General features: G+C 39.2%; 1 protein-coding gene and 1 long non-coding RNA gene across 20 annotated transcripts in view; one reads left to right on the forward strand and one right to left on the reverse strand.

Annotated features, from left to right (window-relative positions):
• RBFOX2 (RNA binding fox-1 homolog 2) overlaps window positions 1–15,598 on the forward strand; it is a 248,305-nt gene that overhangs the window by 223,829 nt on the left and 8,878 nt on the right. For 6 of the 19 annotated variants that reach the window (XM_090272516.1, XM_090272518.1, XM_090272519.1 and 3 more), the window contains 6 exons: window positions 971–1,063; window positions 3,992–4,052; window positions 7,496–7,549; window positions 7,668–7,760; window positions 8,817–8,961; window positions 15,552–15,594. In XM_090272516.1, the coding sequence (XP_090128642.1) occupies window positions 971–1,063; window positions 3,992–4,052; window positions 7,496–7,549; window positions 7,668–7,760; window positions 8,817–8,961; window positions 15,552–15,594 (489 nt within the window). Of the gene's footprint in view, window positions 1–970; window positions 1,064–3,991; window positions 4,053–7,495; window positions 7,550–7,667; window positions 7,761–8,816; window positions 8,962–9,446; window positions 9,553–12,651; window positions 12,693–15,551; window positions 15,595–15,598 lie in introns of those variants that run through there. The other 13 variants (XM_090272521.1, XM_090272522.1, XM_090272523.1 and 10 more) reach the window with 6 other exon arrangements.
• On the reverse strand, window positions 8,458–12,454 carry LOC150011089 (uncharacterized). The gene is made up of 3 exons (XR_016510421.1): window positions 12,394–12,454; window positions 10,268–10,434; window positions 8,458–8,705 (listed from the first exon to the last, which is right to left on the reverse strand). It is a non-coding gene; the product is annotated as an uncharacterized LOC150011089 (long non-coding RNA).

Raw genomic sequence — 15,598 nt, forward strand, 5'->3', positions numbered from 1 at the left:
GACTATTCCTTTTCTCTCTACATGTGGAAAATTGCTAATACATTTAGTAGTAGGTGTAGATGTCAACAAGGGTACAGCTTAGGTAAATTTGGTTAAGCAATTTTCTGAAATTCAGCTGAGCATACAAGAGCGGGCAAAGGTAGGCTTAGAGTTGTTTGTATGGAAAGTAATACAGTAATTAATAAATAATACTAAGTAAACGGTTCCCGTGTACTCAGAACTATAAACCTACCTTTGCCCACCCTGTATTTTCACTCTGTGCCAGTCTGGTCATTTAAAATTGACACTGAAGAAATGTCATTTTGACTGACCTGCTTAGTGATACTTTCATTTGCTTAGATAAACATGAGTGCTTTCTTTACCACACCCAGTACCTACAGAATTATATATCAAGATTATGTCTTAAATTATCCTGTCTCCAAAGGAATTAATGGTGGTATGAGCAAGGGGCCAAGTTGGACTAAAATGATGAGACCTCCTAAAAAATCTCCATTATATAATCATTATACTTAAATATCAGGTTTCATGTATTAAAGAAGTTACTAGGGAATAATCAGTTTAATTAAGTATTTTTTAGTATTACATAAAGGGACACCTGTATTAACAGCATGGATTGAGAATGAAGGGTAGGGTATTTTTTAAAAAAAAAAACTCCAGATTTTTGGTTGAATAATTTGACTCGAGTAACTATACCTTAATTTTGGTCTGGCCTCACATGCTTTATGTTTTATTATTGTTATTATTGTTAATTACATTATTATTACTACCACTACGGTTCTTTATTCTTTTATTGGATTTAATTTCCCTTTACAAAATATGCATGGTCCACAAATGTGACTTCGGGAGCATATTGCTGAATTGTTGCTGATGTCAATTTCATACTATGATATTTTTTTCTCTGTTTACCAAGAGATCGGTATTTCAATATAACGATGTGCATGTTTTCCCCCCCTTCTCCCGCTGCATGCAGGGATTCGGGTTCGTAACTTTCGAGAATAGTGCTGATGCAGACAGGGCCAGGGAGAAATTACACGGCACCGTGGTAGAGGGCCGTAAAATCGAGGTGCATGTCTTCAATAATTCAATTTCTGGTTTATATTTTTGTTTCTCCTTTTGTGTATTGCCTCACTTATTTCACATTTGGAACCCTGTCTTGTTTGTGTGTGTGCACACATTTGTGTGTTTGTGTCTCTGTGTCCTTCACCTTACTGCACTGAAATGTATAAGAGTAACACTTCTGTCCTCTTCCCCCATCTTTTTTTGTTGTTTGGGGGTTTTAAGTTTGGTTTACCAGTGTGCGTATGTATGTGTACTTTACTTTTACTTTTTTCTTCCAAAATTCTCATCCTTCTGCTCTCTTGATTTTTTTCCTTTGCTTCAGTTTGCGAGATGCCAAATTCCTGTGATTGGGCCAAAATAAAACAAACTTTAAAAATGTCTGTCACTATCCAATTTATAACATTGTGTCCTGTAATAAATCAAGGGGCCAGCCAATTCATTCTCTCCCTCTGTCTCTCTCTCTCTGTCTCTCTCTCTGTCTCTCTCTCTCTCTCTCTCTCTCTGTCTCTCTCTCTCTCTCTCTCTGTCTCTCTCTCTCTGTCTCTCTCTCTCTGTCTCTCTCTGTCTCTCTCTCTCTGTCTCTCTCTCTGTCTCTCTCTCTCTGTCTCTCTCTCTCTCTCTCTCTCTCTCTCAGGAGGCCAGTTCGCCTCCATGTGTGTGTGATAAGGAATGAATAGAAAATCATAGAGGTTGTGGGAGGAAGGAAAGAATCCAAAACTCATCAAATGTATTTAATGTCAAGAATTTCAACAGTTAATGGATAAAATCGTCAAGCAAAGGGTTTGATGGTTGCCTGGTGCACATACTGTCGTGACTGAGTCCGCCACCTGGTGCTCACCAGCGCTTCTTAATAAGGCAATGAAGGTTAACTGGCTCCTTTCCCCTCTCCCAACTTTGAAAAGTATGGAATATAAAAGCCACCATTTTGAGTAAGATGTCTGCATATTTTGCTTTTCCCCTCCTCCCTTTCCAATGGTTTAGCATTTAGGGCCCTTCACTTGACTCTCTCTTTCCATGGTAACTATACACAATGCTGACGATGGGGCCCGTTGGCGGTAAGTGAAACCAAAGTGCTAGAGAAAAAGCTTTATAAAATGTAATTACAAAACAATTAAATAAGAACGAAAAAGTCCATCTGCCATCTCACATTAACACGACAAAATGTGATGTGACTTGTTGCTCCTCTTCCTTTCCCTCTCCCCCTTTTATTTTCAATGCTATTGAGTAATGCCGCCTGGACTTTGGATGTACATTGTTTTGTAGCAGTCTGAGCTGTCTGATTCTGACGTCATGGTGATTTTTCCCCTTGCACATCTTACTCAGAGTTACTGAACTCCAATTTGGCTGGTTTTATTAATGCATTTCCTGCCCCTGCTTCCTTTCCTCCTCCTCCTCTTTCCCAAACCTGTTTAGAGCTATGACTGTTCTTTGCCCTTGATGGCTCTCCTTCCTGCCCGTGACACCCTCCTGGACTTCCTCTTTTCCCTGCCTTTTTGTTCTCTTCACCCAAGTGATGCCATCCTTTCCCCTGTTCCTTTCCTGCCCTTTCTCTGTCATATGCAGCTGTTCTCTTTTGCTGACTGGTGGCCTCTGATTGGTTCTGGCCATTTTTCTTTTCCGTGCTTGGGCGCATTCTGCTCTAGCAGCCAGTGTAAGCTCTTGCCCTGTTTCCTTCCTGTCTGCAAGAGCCTCGCTCTTCACTTCTCCCTTCTTCCCAAACATGTTTAGTTTTCCTTCTTTTATTTGTGTGTGTGTGTTTTTTAACAGCATGCTCTCAGTCTCATCATTGTTGTATCCCATTCTTTCTTTTTAAATGTGAAATGTTTGTAGTATTTGGTGGGTCAAACTAGAGTAAATGGAGTTTCAAGCTCTTTTCCTCACATAGGCGTATTGCCCCTACACAAATCCTAAAAGACATATTAAAACAGTTTTTAGTGCCAATTCTACCTAAAAATTGGTCTTTTTGTAACACAAATTTATCACTGTCATACAAATTTAAAATAATGTTAAATCCCTAGAGACAAAATAAGACACATATTTTGTATGGTTTTTTTTTCAAAACTGGCCTGTTTTATCACCTGACACCACAATGTATCATCAGATTCTATGGTGAGGCTTCACCCTCCTGGTCAGCGCCTTGAGGCTGGTTTAGCCACTGGGCGGCAGTACCCTGACGTCAGGCCCCTTCCGCCTCGGCTTCATCGGCGCCATCCGTGGATGCCCGCCTCCCCTTCGCACGGGAACTCTGTAAATCCTGCCGTTCTCCAATGGGGGGGGGAGAGGGCCGTAAAACAGCTCTTTCTGCAGCTCTTTTAAGTGCCCAATTTAAAGGCCTTCTGCAATTTTTTAAACACACAGACCACATAGTCTAGAAAATTCACAATGATTCTGAAGACTGTCAGCAGGGAAGTCAGTTCCTCTTTTTGTTGACTAAGTTCAAACAGTAAAATCTTCTGCAAACGTACCAAAATGCTGGACATTGGAATAGGTAAAATCCACAGATTTATTTTCTTATTTTCCTATAAATCTGTTTTCTGACCCATGTGGCAAGCCTCTATTTTATTAATGAGCTTCAGCATTCATGTGAAAACAGAGTCATTTCTAATTTACTATTTTTTCATATTTTCCTTAATGCAGAGACTTCTCTGTTTAAGAAATCTCTGAATTTGCAAACATATTTTTTCTTTGGGGTACTGGCTGGTAGAGTGGCCCTACTTTTCCATTTGGAGACTAAGAAACTACATTTTACTCTTGTTAGCCTCATTTAATAAACTTTTAATTAAAATACTATATTAGTATTATATATTGCTATATTAATTATTTAAATCAATGTTCTCTGAAATTGACATTTTAAATTGAGTGTTTTATTGGATGAGCAACTCCATGTTCCTTAATGTGGTCTGCCTCCCCTGCCCCTCCTTTCTGTTTTTAGGTGAATAATGCTACAGCACGTGTCATGACCAATAAGAAGATGGTCACACCGTATGCAAATGGTAAGAGATTACAAGCCATCTTCAGAATCATGTCATTTATTCTTGTGTAAATATACGAGCTTCCCATAAACATCAAAGAATCTCTTGATTTCAGTCTTATGACATTTTGTTTCATTTACATGGAAGTATTTTCTTTGCCTAAGAGGGTGTTTTATTTTTAGAAATAAATTTTTTTCTTGGAGGTAAGCCTAACTTCTAGTTGTTAAGGGGTTACGGTGTCAGTAAAGCTCATCTGATACACAGTGTGAGCATGTTATTTGAGGTTACCTGTTAACTCAGGTTAGGTCCCCTAGAGCTGCCGTAGTCCTTGGTAATACCTGGTTAGGTTTGTCCTTAGTACCCCCGGATGCCCACCAACTCTTGCTTTTACTGCTAACTTCTGTCAATCTGAGCATGCGTGGAGTAACACTTGGCCCCTGCTCTCCTCTTTTCTTGCAGTAACCGCCATGGGGTTTGTGTGTGTGTGTCTTCTCTTTTCTATTCCATGACTACGTGTGAATGTTTTAGATATTCTTCATTGGGAAGAAAAATTTCTGTGACTATTTTGTCTTAACAGAAACAGAATTTGACATCATTTTTCAAATTTAATGTAGACTGTGTTCTCTAAATGAGATGGGATATAACTTTAATCAGCTGTGCTACAGTGGTTTTGCAAATTGTGTTCTGTAGGAATGTCTTGTGGGGAAAAGGAAATTGGATGGGTTGGGTCCTGAGGCCTTCAAGCTCTACTTTGGTCTGAGCAATTCATTTCCTGTTGTATATTTTAGAGTTCTGCACCATTTATCTGGAATAAAAGGGGGAATTTCTCCCCTTTTAGTGTTTTGTGAAAGTTTGAACCTAACCGCTAGGGACAATATGCGCTGATAATGGACAATATGCGCTGATAATGTCTTCAATAGAAGTTTGTTAGTATTGAGTATAACCCAGCTTTGCAGATGATACAAATCAGCACAATTTGCCTTTTCCCTACTTATTTTATCAGTGATATGTCAGACCACCACCTCCCACTTTACCTCTTGTTTTCACTGCTGTCACAAAAATGGAGGTACCTGCAATTTTGACAAAAACCTAGTGTAGACTCCGCCCCAAATAAAGGAAGGAGAGGCAAATGTCAGATTTCCTTTAGCTCCAGGGAGAATGGTGTGGCAGGAAGAGCCACTGGCATTCAGAAGACAGAAATTCTACTTCTGGATTTGACTCTTCATTTCACTCGGTGGCAGTGAGCCAGTTTCCTAACCTGATCCTGTTTTCATTTCTATAAATTGACTGTCGCAGAATTTTAGCATCAGAAGGCTCTTTAGAGGTCACCAGAATCGAACCCTCTTATTATTATTTAGGAAATGAAGCCCAGAGGAATATAGTACTCTTTGACCCAGAGGGCGGTACCTATCTTGGGTTTTGTGAAGGTCAAAATGACAGACAGCTATGAAAATATATTGTAAATTGTACAGAACTGAACATATTAAACATTCCTGACAGCATACTATTGTATACCATTATTATAATGTGCATCCATTGTGTGCATTTAAAGGAAGTGCTTAAGTAATAGTGCCATTGCTAGGAAAGAAAAGGGTCGTGTTTTAATATTATTCTAAATCCATATTTCAGTCTAACGGAGCCATTTTTTAGAAATCTGCCTCTGCAGTGGTAAATGTTCTGACAAGAGTGTGCTAGGAGCCCTTGTGGTGAATTCTCAGCCTTTGTATTATGTTGGTTGCAATCACTTGATTGGTCTGATCTTGCAGAACATTTGTGCTCTTACTACTCTAGCGGGATTTGAACCCAGATCTTTATGTAGAATAATGAAGAGGCCTGTCTGTGGAGCACATAAAATAATTAACGGGATTAGATTGATTTGGAATGAAGGAGTTTTCTCTTGAATAATGTAGCCATTAAAATCTGATAATTGACATTTTCTTCTTTCTAGTTATAATTTTATGGAGCAGCAGTGAACCAAAGTTAGGCCCTCAAGCTAATATAAAAGAACTAAACCAAAGAGCCAGTCTCTCAGAAACATAAAGAGCTTATTTGTTTATGTATAAAACTAATTATCTGTTGACTAAAGTTTATATATGTAATTCTAATCTTTAACAGTGGGCAGTAGCACATTTTTTAACATTTGACATATTCCTATAAATATAAAAAGGGAATGATGAAATACTGTTGATGTCTAACCTAATATTTGGAAATACTTAAAATTTATAAATATTTAAGCTAATGTTCAACAACAGGCTAGTATCCTTTAGCTAAAAGGTCTGATTAACTTAAATGTGTTCTTTACAAATTAAAATCTCAGAAAACATGCATTGAAGAGTTAGGAATGTAGCTTGAATTTTATTATTGCATGTTTCTTTTTGTTGACAATGAAATCTCAAGAACGGAGATTTCAGTTTACCCAGAATACCATCAGCGTGGTATAATCAAACATGGAGTTCAAAGATCCAGGTCAAATTTGAATTCAGTCAGAAGGATATCTTTATAAAACAACTAGAGTAGTAAACAGTGTTAAGATGAGATACAAGAAGGTGTATCTTCTGGAGGGAAGGCCCCTTGTAGTAAGGCTTCCCCTGCTTGGTGAGTTCTAGGAACCCATCTGTATCAGCGCACCAGCTGGAGTTGTTGTGAGAGGCTGCATTCAGCTTCAATGAATTTTTTTGAGAAAACTTTCAACCTTTGCCTATTTCGTGATGGGTGATGTAGGAGCGCCCCTGCCCACACCACACTGAATAGTCAGCAGTTTTGGATGCGCCCCGCCACCCCAAATCGGCATGATCTCCATGCTCCACCTTCCCTATTGACTTAGTCTTGCCCCTAGCAACTTTTTCTTTGTTTCCCCTGATGAAAAAAGTCCTTAAAGGTAAATGTTTTGCGGATGTGGAAGAGATGAAACCAAAATATGGCAGAAGCATTAAGAAGCATCAAAATCGATGAGTTCAAAGGCTGTTTTGAGCAGTGGAAAAAAGGTCTTGATAGGTGTAGTGCATCAGCTGGAGAGGACTTTGAAGGTGACTGAAGTTTAAACAATGTAAAAACAAATACACAATTTTTTATAAGTAAATTCCAGGTTTTGGGGGCTCCCCCCTCATACACTGCGTTCCTTTCCCTCAACAAAGAATAGGCCATTAGGCAGTTCTATGAGAGACACGACCCAACCCCAATATTTATTTTTCATTTTCTTTCCTCCCTCCCAATTTTGTTCTCTCCTCCCCTTCACCCCTCTCACCCGGCCCTCGTTATCCCTTCACTGTGCTAGTCCTGCTGACATATAACTGGGTCTGCGAATGTCGTCACCCTCATACTAACCGAGTTGGCATTCTAAAGAGAAGTTGGGAATAGACAAAAATAAACCCAGAGATGTCTGAAGCCAGTTTGCACATCACTCCTTTCCCCGGTATTCCTCATGGCATCGTAAATGCTCACTGTCCTCTTTTTTTCTTTTTCAGGTTGGAAATTAAGCCCAGTGGTTGGAGCTGTGTATGGCCCCGAGTTATATGCAGGTAGCATTTAAGTTGGTTTCTCCGTGTGTGCCATTGAGCTGTAGCAACATCTGTTGTATTGCAATTTACTATTCCTTTGTAATCTTACATTTTTCAATTTTGTTTTGAATGCGATCAGCATCCAGCTTTCAAGCAGATGTGTCCTTAGGCAATGATGCAGCAGTGCCCCTGTCAGGAAGAGGGGGGATTAACACTTACATTCCTCTAATCAGTAAGTAGCCTATGTTGGCCTGGCATGGGTTTTGACTGTTGTGAGTAAGCAGTGATGTGCTAGAAGTCCTTTTTTTCCCCCAAGTGTAATAGCTAACTGAAAAGGGGGCATTCTGAGGGGAGAGAAAACTGTCACTCTGCCGTGTCCTGCTTTCAGCCTATGCTAGAATCTTTCTGACCAAATATGAAGATTGCCACAAAGCATCAGTAGTTGGAAAAGGCAGAGGGGGGTGAGGGAAAGAACATTTTAGTATGTTCTTGATAATAGAGAAGACAAAAGAAGGATTTGTGGAATATATTACACATGTTCTCTGTAAGTCAGCTTTGGGCCCTCTGGTTGAGTATGCCTTAAAAGCACCTCCAGTATTATTGATTATTCTCAGCTCTATTGACCTGAACCATTGTGCTCCAGAAAAGAGTATAATTAAACAGAGGTCACTGGACCTGGAATCAATGTCTGCATGGCTTCCAGAGGACAGCACACTTAAAGCAGACCCTTAGACAACACCTGCCTCTTTACAGGATACAAGGCCACAGCAGGGAGGTTGTTTCCCTCTCCCCCTATGTTTCTGGATTAAAACAATTTAGATAAAAGAATAAAGTTGACTAATTTAGAGATAAAATATCCAAAGACTATTGTGTGCTTTGGGGTTTTGCACCTTATAAAACCACAAAAGAATATTTGTATGATGAATAATTTTGATACGTACATAATAATGTTTAGACGCAAGATTAATAATTGGCCAGTGAAAGTTTATATCAGTCCAGATGCCCACGGAAATTAAAAGTCTCATCCTTTACTCTGATGGTAGTTCTTAAAGCTTCTTGACCTGCTTCTCACCAGCTTCCAGAATTGGGAAGGAGCACAGGAAATTCACTCAAGATTGGTGATCCATGAGGCATGGTACCGTTAGCTTTTGCCTATCAGGTCTCTTCCCATGCTTTTCTGAAAAGATATGGTACACATACTTTTTAATCTTTCCTGTAATTGATTCAAAGCACGTTGTGATTGTACGCCTACTGTTGAATGCAGGTTGACATTTCCGTCATATTTTGGGTCTCCCTTTAGTTCCTGGCTTTCCGTACCCAACTGCAGCCACCACGGCAGCCGCTTTCAGAGGAGCCCATCTGAGGGGCAGGGGGCGGACAGTGTATGGTGCAGTCCGAGCGGTACCTCCAACAGCCATTCCCGCCTACCCAGGGTAAGTACCAGATTCCAAAATAAGCAGCTGGACAAGAAAATACCATGGCCCTCTTGTATTGGGGATGTTGCTGTGCCACATAGTAAAGATTCGATGAATATTTGCAAATTAATGGATTAGATGGCAAGAACCAAAATATACCATCATCAGAATATAACAACCATAAATTGAGTATATAAATCTTCAGTTTGGCCACCTTAAGCCCTCAAGGTAGTGGCTTAAGACAGCAGCCAGAACTGTCTTGTGTTTACTAGCAATGTGTTGGCATGGAGTTCCCTCAGCATTGCACGAATGTGGATTAACAACCGCAGAGAACCAAAACAGGAGCTCAAGATTGTAGTACGAGACTGCGTCTGCTGTGTCCTCCCCCTTGTCACCACCCTGGCCTGGGGCTGAGGCTGCCGCCTGCGCCCTCCCTTTGGTTTCACTGCCTGGGTGGTGAGCAGCAGAGCTAGTTACCCACAATGGATTTGCTTTCTTTGTAGGAAACGGATTAAAAGAGGTTAATTCAAAGATGACCCAAGTCCAATTGAATCAAGGGAGAAAGGGAGCAGTAGGAAGAATTAAACTACAGTTGGCTTCTGAATGATGGTAAAACAAGTAACGTAGCTGAGCATCCTTCACCCTTTGATTTTTGTGTGGAGGGTGTCTCATGCAGTGGACTGATTCCATAGCAACAAATAAATCCTTTGTTCTTGAACGGGGAGAAGGAGTGAAGAGGGCAGGCTTTGCTTTCAGTTGTTTCTCAGTGTCAGCCTAAAATGTATATTTTTATAGTGGACTTTTTATAAGTTAGTTGTGTCAAGGACTTTTCTTCCTCAAAAATGTGACATTTGTGTTCTTCATCTTTTCTCTGCCTATGACAGGTTTTTTTCCATATTCTTACGGAGGAATAAACATAGTGGCAGAGGAAAGAGCCTCCTTTGTAGGTCCTTTCCTGACAGCAAAATTGGCTTTCAGGTGTGCTAATGTAGCATTCATTCACAGACCAAATGGACATGCCGTTAGGGGCCCTCCATTACACAGAATTAAAGCATTTTTATTAGCTAAGGCAAGTATGCATGCTGAAGTGGGCAGGCTCCAAAAGCCACTGGAAGGGAACTGCTTTAGAAATAAATTTTTGTTTGCAGTGTATAGATGTTTAAATCCCATGCATTCCATCATCTCCATCTTCTGCCATTTTAATTTTATCCTTGTTTTTCTCTCAACTTGACCTTTGACCTTCAACCTCTGGCATCTCTTTATAAAGAAGTAAATATACAGTATAGTTTCACCAAGAAATATTAAGTAAAACATAAAAACAAACCTTTTGCAAGTTATACACACTAGGAAAATTGTTCATGAAGCGTCTTCCATTTCAATCCAAGAGAGTTTACCGTGGTAGTTTGTGAAGAGACACTGCTCGCCAGAAACATGGGACTTCTTTATTTTGTAATATTCCTGAGTTACTTCATAAAGTGGCTGAATTCCTTCCTATTAAATGTAGGTCATATCAGTATACTGGCCCAACTTGAAAACCCATTCACTACCAAGTCTGCGTCAGGTATATATTTGCTCAAAGATATTTTATCTTTATGTCTAATTACACATCAATTTCTGTGCATTACATTGAACACTAATTGCCCATGTTTTCTGTATTATTAACTAAACCACCTGTTTACGTGGAAGATGGCAGGGAATAAGTCCAGTATTTTATGCGGAATGGCCCAAAATTGCTTCTTGGCTGAATAAACTAATTTCATCATTAATCATTGTGTTCTAGCCTCCTTATGGCATTTGATACGGGAATATTGGAATTCTTTTAGACTTTAAGTGAATATTCCCAGTAAGTGATGCAACTTAGCATAAAACTCACTCATGTTTTTAATGCCACCACTTTTCTCTATAGAAGAAATCTTTTAATCTCTGCCTATATCCCTGTACTGAAATAGTTGAAGGTTAACTAATCACCACTTAGCATCAGTGCTTTGCATTTTATCAGCCTTCTCTTACGAACAAGTCTCTTTTTTACAAAAATGCAGTTGAGAGGCAGATTCCTTTCTAATGCAATTCTTTATCTGCAACTGCAGACTCTGAAAATGGATAGAACTTAGCTAACGGGACATCGCAGACGAGTTTAATGTGCCTGTTGTGTACTTCACAGGCACAGCGTATCTGAAGCAGTGCAGAATGTGACCGTGCGGTCCTGTAAACACAACAAAATGGCATTGGAAGTAGAATTCAGAAACTTTCCCATTACCTATAAGGAAGAAATAATTCCATATTCAAGTTAAAAATACAATTTGATTATTTTACTTGCTAGCTTGTTTATTGTAACAGAGAAGGTAATGGTGAAATTTTCCAGTTTGTTTAGTTGAATAAACAATAAATAGATCTTTAATTTAAAATAGCCAAATTTTATTTAACAAATATGAAGAAGAAAGTCTTATCTTTTATCTCTACCACTGTTCTTTATTTCTTGGTCCCAAAGTAATGTTTGGGGGAAATTATATACATAGATGTACAAAATATGTCAAAAGGTTTGAAATCTGTATTTTAATATTTTAATTTTAATAGTTATAGTGTTGCTAAGGATTAAAACAAAAAGTCATGTACTTTATTTGATACAAATTAATTTTCTAAACAAGAAAATAAACCCTTCTACTTCTAACCAGCTACCTTTTTGGGTTCATTCTTTTAAATAGAGCAGGTCATGCCCAGAACTTCAGTTAACAGTTGTATTTTTCAGAATTCATGAATATTCTTATGGTCAAAAAAGAACCCTTAAAATCTTCTAGTTACTCCTTCCCACTCTGGATTATATTGTTACTATCTGGGATCCCCACTGCACCTTTCAATTCTTGGACCTTGGACCAATCACCTTAACCTTTATTAGCTCATTATCTCTGCTTGTGAAAGCAATGCATTGTGGGTATTTTTGGTTGTGTTTTTTCTTTTTTTTTTTTTTTAATTACATTTCTCTGTTTACTTTGGTCAGAATTGATTGACTTGTTTTTCTGAGGTGTTGCATTGGTTCTTAAAATGCTGAATAATAATACTTTGCATGCTTGTGTGATCAGCCAAATCTTATCGCATGTCTAATGTGCAGGGTAAAAAGCAGGTGATGTATGGATATCAGAAAAAATGTACATGTTACTATGAAAATGAAACATTAAACATAATTTTGAAATATACTTTTGCTAGATCCCACCTTAATGGAATTCTTTGGGTTCATACTTTTCCTGGTAAACCCCTCTCCACAGCGGCCCCCACACCCCCACCCACACATACACACGCCTTCGGACACTCTTTAAAGAGAAACTTTCTCCTGGGGCAAGCTTATTTTTAAAAATACTCCAGATATGAAACGTTGATGTTTCCAACCCGGCAGATCTCCCATCGCTATACCAGGCCCTCTGGGAATGCTCTTTATTGTTTTCTCCCCGTAATTACCCGACGTCCAGGCTGTTCATTCCAGGTCTGCATTCCTTTCCCCCCTCGCACGTCCCGGAGCCGAGGAGCCAGTGCGCCTTCCCCGCCTCTTCACTGCCGGCCCCGCCCCCTCGCTGCCGGCCCCGCCCCGAGCCAGGTCGTGTATGCATACATCACCTGCCCGTGTAGAGCGCATGTGCATGCTGCCGTCCTCAATAACCGGAATGTGTTTCTGTTCTTTTGTTTTTTTGTTTTTGTTTTTGTGTGGATTTTCTGCAGTGTGGTTTACCAGGACGGATTTTACGGTGCTGACCTCTATGTAAGTACACACACTGGGGCCTTCTCGACCCCACCCCCCTGACAAGCCAGCCTTTTTTTTTCTGTTTCTTTGGTTTGGTTTGGTTTTTTTTATAAATATAATTTATTTAATTTTTGTTTTCTTTTTCCTTGTGGATATATATATTTATATTTATATATTTCAGAATGCAAGCATGCTTCTCTGGCACTGCGCTTGCCCCGGGTGCAAAAACTAAGCCTTTGGGTTTCCTGATCATTGCTAGAGTCAGTCTACTGGACATATTCTTTTCCCTTCCCGATACCCACAGGTGGTCTAGGGATCACTAATAATTTGCGAGATGATCAGCAGGTTTAAAGTCTTATTATTGTCGTATCCTGTGCATACAGAAGTGACGGGATAGCTTAGCCTTAAACCAGTTCTTCCCTTCTCGGGCTGTCTTCTCATTTCACATCCCTCTTTAGATCATTAGAACTCTGATTTCTGTAGCTGGCAGTAAGCTTTCTGAATTGTGTTTTCGTATGTTACTTGCTTTGAGAGAGCACAGGCATGTGAGGGTGAGAGAAGGAACTGATACCACTGAAGAGTGGGTAGTAATGAGAGGAAACCAGATATTCAGTTGCTAAGGCCTTTCTTCATCAAAAGGTTCACAGGCAGTGCATCTGTTTTCTGAAGAGCCATCTAGAGGGAAATGAGGGGCACAATTACCCCCCTAGACTTTTCTTAAAAACATGGGACTGTCATACATGGTTTGTTGATCCTACCAGCCATGTTAACATGCAATCCATTGCTTAAACTGTCTAGCTATAGCTAAAGTTCTGTCATTGGTTTGTCACATAATATTTAAAATATGGACAAAGTGATTTAATGACAGAGTTAAAGTTAGTTTTTAAATCTTTTATTGGAATCTCTCTAAGTGATCTTTATCTGAATGTAAGCTTGGACTAACCACCAATCATTAAGAAACAATTTCATAAGGTAAAGTTGTCACTATGAAATTATTCCTTGGGCCTAGGATACAATTCTCTAGATATGCTTTCTCCACCCTTACCTCCCAAAATCAATAAGGATACCTTTCTAGTGAACTGTTTTTCACGATCTGCCCAAGATTATTTGGCAATCAAAAAACATTTGTGCACTTTGTGCATTCACTTAGAGGCTCCGTGTAGCAGCAAGTAGAGACCGGATACAATGATGGTATGAGGTACTGTAAGCGACTGTACACACCTGTCCTGTGTAGAGTAGACCTTCAAAGGATCCTTTAACAGATGCTTCAAGGAACTTTAGCCATGATTTGATCCCAGCCCTGTCACTTCATAGATATATTTCTTAGAGAGATTGTGAGTTACCCTGGATTACACAAATTACTTGGATAGCCAAGCATAAAACCCAATGAATCCATATTTCATTACTTCTCCTAGTATTTAACTAAAATCCACATCTTTCCTCAGATGATTTTCAAGGCATGTTCTTTTCTGTGCCCACGGTGAAACTTGAGGATTAGGGAGATACATCCTACTTCTACACCAAATTACACTTTTCTAAATATACATATTTACATATGATCTTAGCATGTACATTCTTCCATATACATTAGTATCCATATTCTCATGAAACTCATCTTTATGTTATTAAAGTTGTTTTCTTGATATCTCTATTAGAGCTCACTTTTCCATATGTATTATTTCTTAAACTATGTTCTTTTTTTCTCTCCAGTATGTTTCATATTTGGGGATTTTATAAGTATGGCCTACTTCTACCTGATTGGATTTGCCTACTTATACCTTGTTAAGTCAACCAACCAAATATTTGTTGACAGTTTCTCATTTCCTTAGTTCACAATATGTGATATCATTAAGAGAGACATAATTTTTCTGTACTTGCTGAGAAAATACTCTTGAAATTTTTTATCTACTTACTAAATTACTATATCAAGCTGAACAGCAGTAATTCAGTGACCTTACCAAAATATTTTTTTGACCCATGGCTTATTTTTGATGAAAAGAATTAATAGCAATGTTATTATCATTTCTTTAGTTCCAATCTTAAAGCAATTACTTGAAGGACAAGGTTGGTCTAGACTAAGGCTGAAATAATATCTATATCCACTAATGAAAAATAAGAATATATTAAGAAATAACTGTTGAGTGAGGACTAACGTAACTGTGGCTTTTAAAATTTTATATTCCCTCTTCCATATGTGAAGGAGCAAAGGATGCATCTTAAAAACACACACACAGACACCCTGTTGTTCTACCTTGAGTTTGTTCTGCTTCTCTCTGTCCGTTTTTCCATCTGTGGAAATCTATAGAGGTATGTTGGTTCCTGTTTTCTCGGAAGGGCAGGTTAGGAATAGAAGGAGTGGAAGGTTTATCTAGCATAGAACGTGCCCTGAACTTGAGAGATGACATGAGGGAAGAGAGTTTGAGTTGCTGATTTTGTTTCGTTATATTAATTTAGGCTGTCAGTTGTGGAGGTTTTTAAAATTTCTTTTCCCTGTCTGTCCTTAGGCCATAACCCTGCTGGCCATTTTCTCCCTTCCTGTCTCCTTTACCGCACGCTCTTCTCTGGAGAACTGATCTAGCAGTCGTGCCTGTGATTTGTAACGTGACCCACCCCCCCAATAAGATTTGGGAATGTTGCAGGTAGATCATGTGTCCTCCCGCCCCCTCTTTTTTTTTTTTTGGACCAGTAGAAAAGGTTTGGTCCACCCTAATTCACTTTTTAAATGGGTAACAAACTGCTCCTAATGCTCATTCTGTGAAAAGCATGCTTGCATCCAAAGGAAAGAAAAGGCTGGTGGGCCCCTTAGTGGGCTTTTTGTATGATTGTTTTCCTTCCACAGCTGTGTTTTTTGAACTGCTCTTCCTGTGTTCTGTTATAGAATAGTCTTACAGGAACCAATCATTAGCGCTAAAATACCTCAGGTAG

The sequence above is a fragment of the Furipterus horrens genome, unplaced genomic scaffold (genome assembly GCF_987537825.1).
Source record: "Furipterus horrens unplaced genomic scaffold, mFurHor1.1.pri manual_scaffold_4, whole genome shotgun sequence".
In the NCBI taxonomy this organism is placed as follows: domain Eukaryota; kingdom Metazoa; phylum Chordata; class Mammalia; order Chiroptera; family Furipteridae; genus Furipterus; species Furipterus horrens.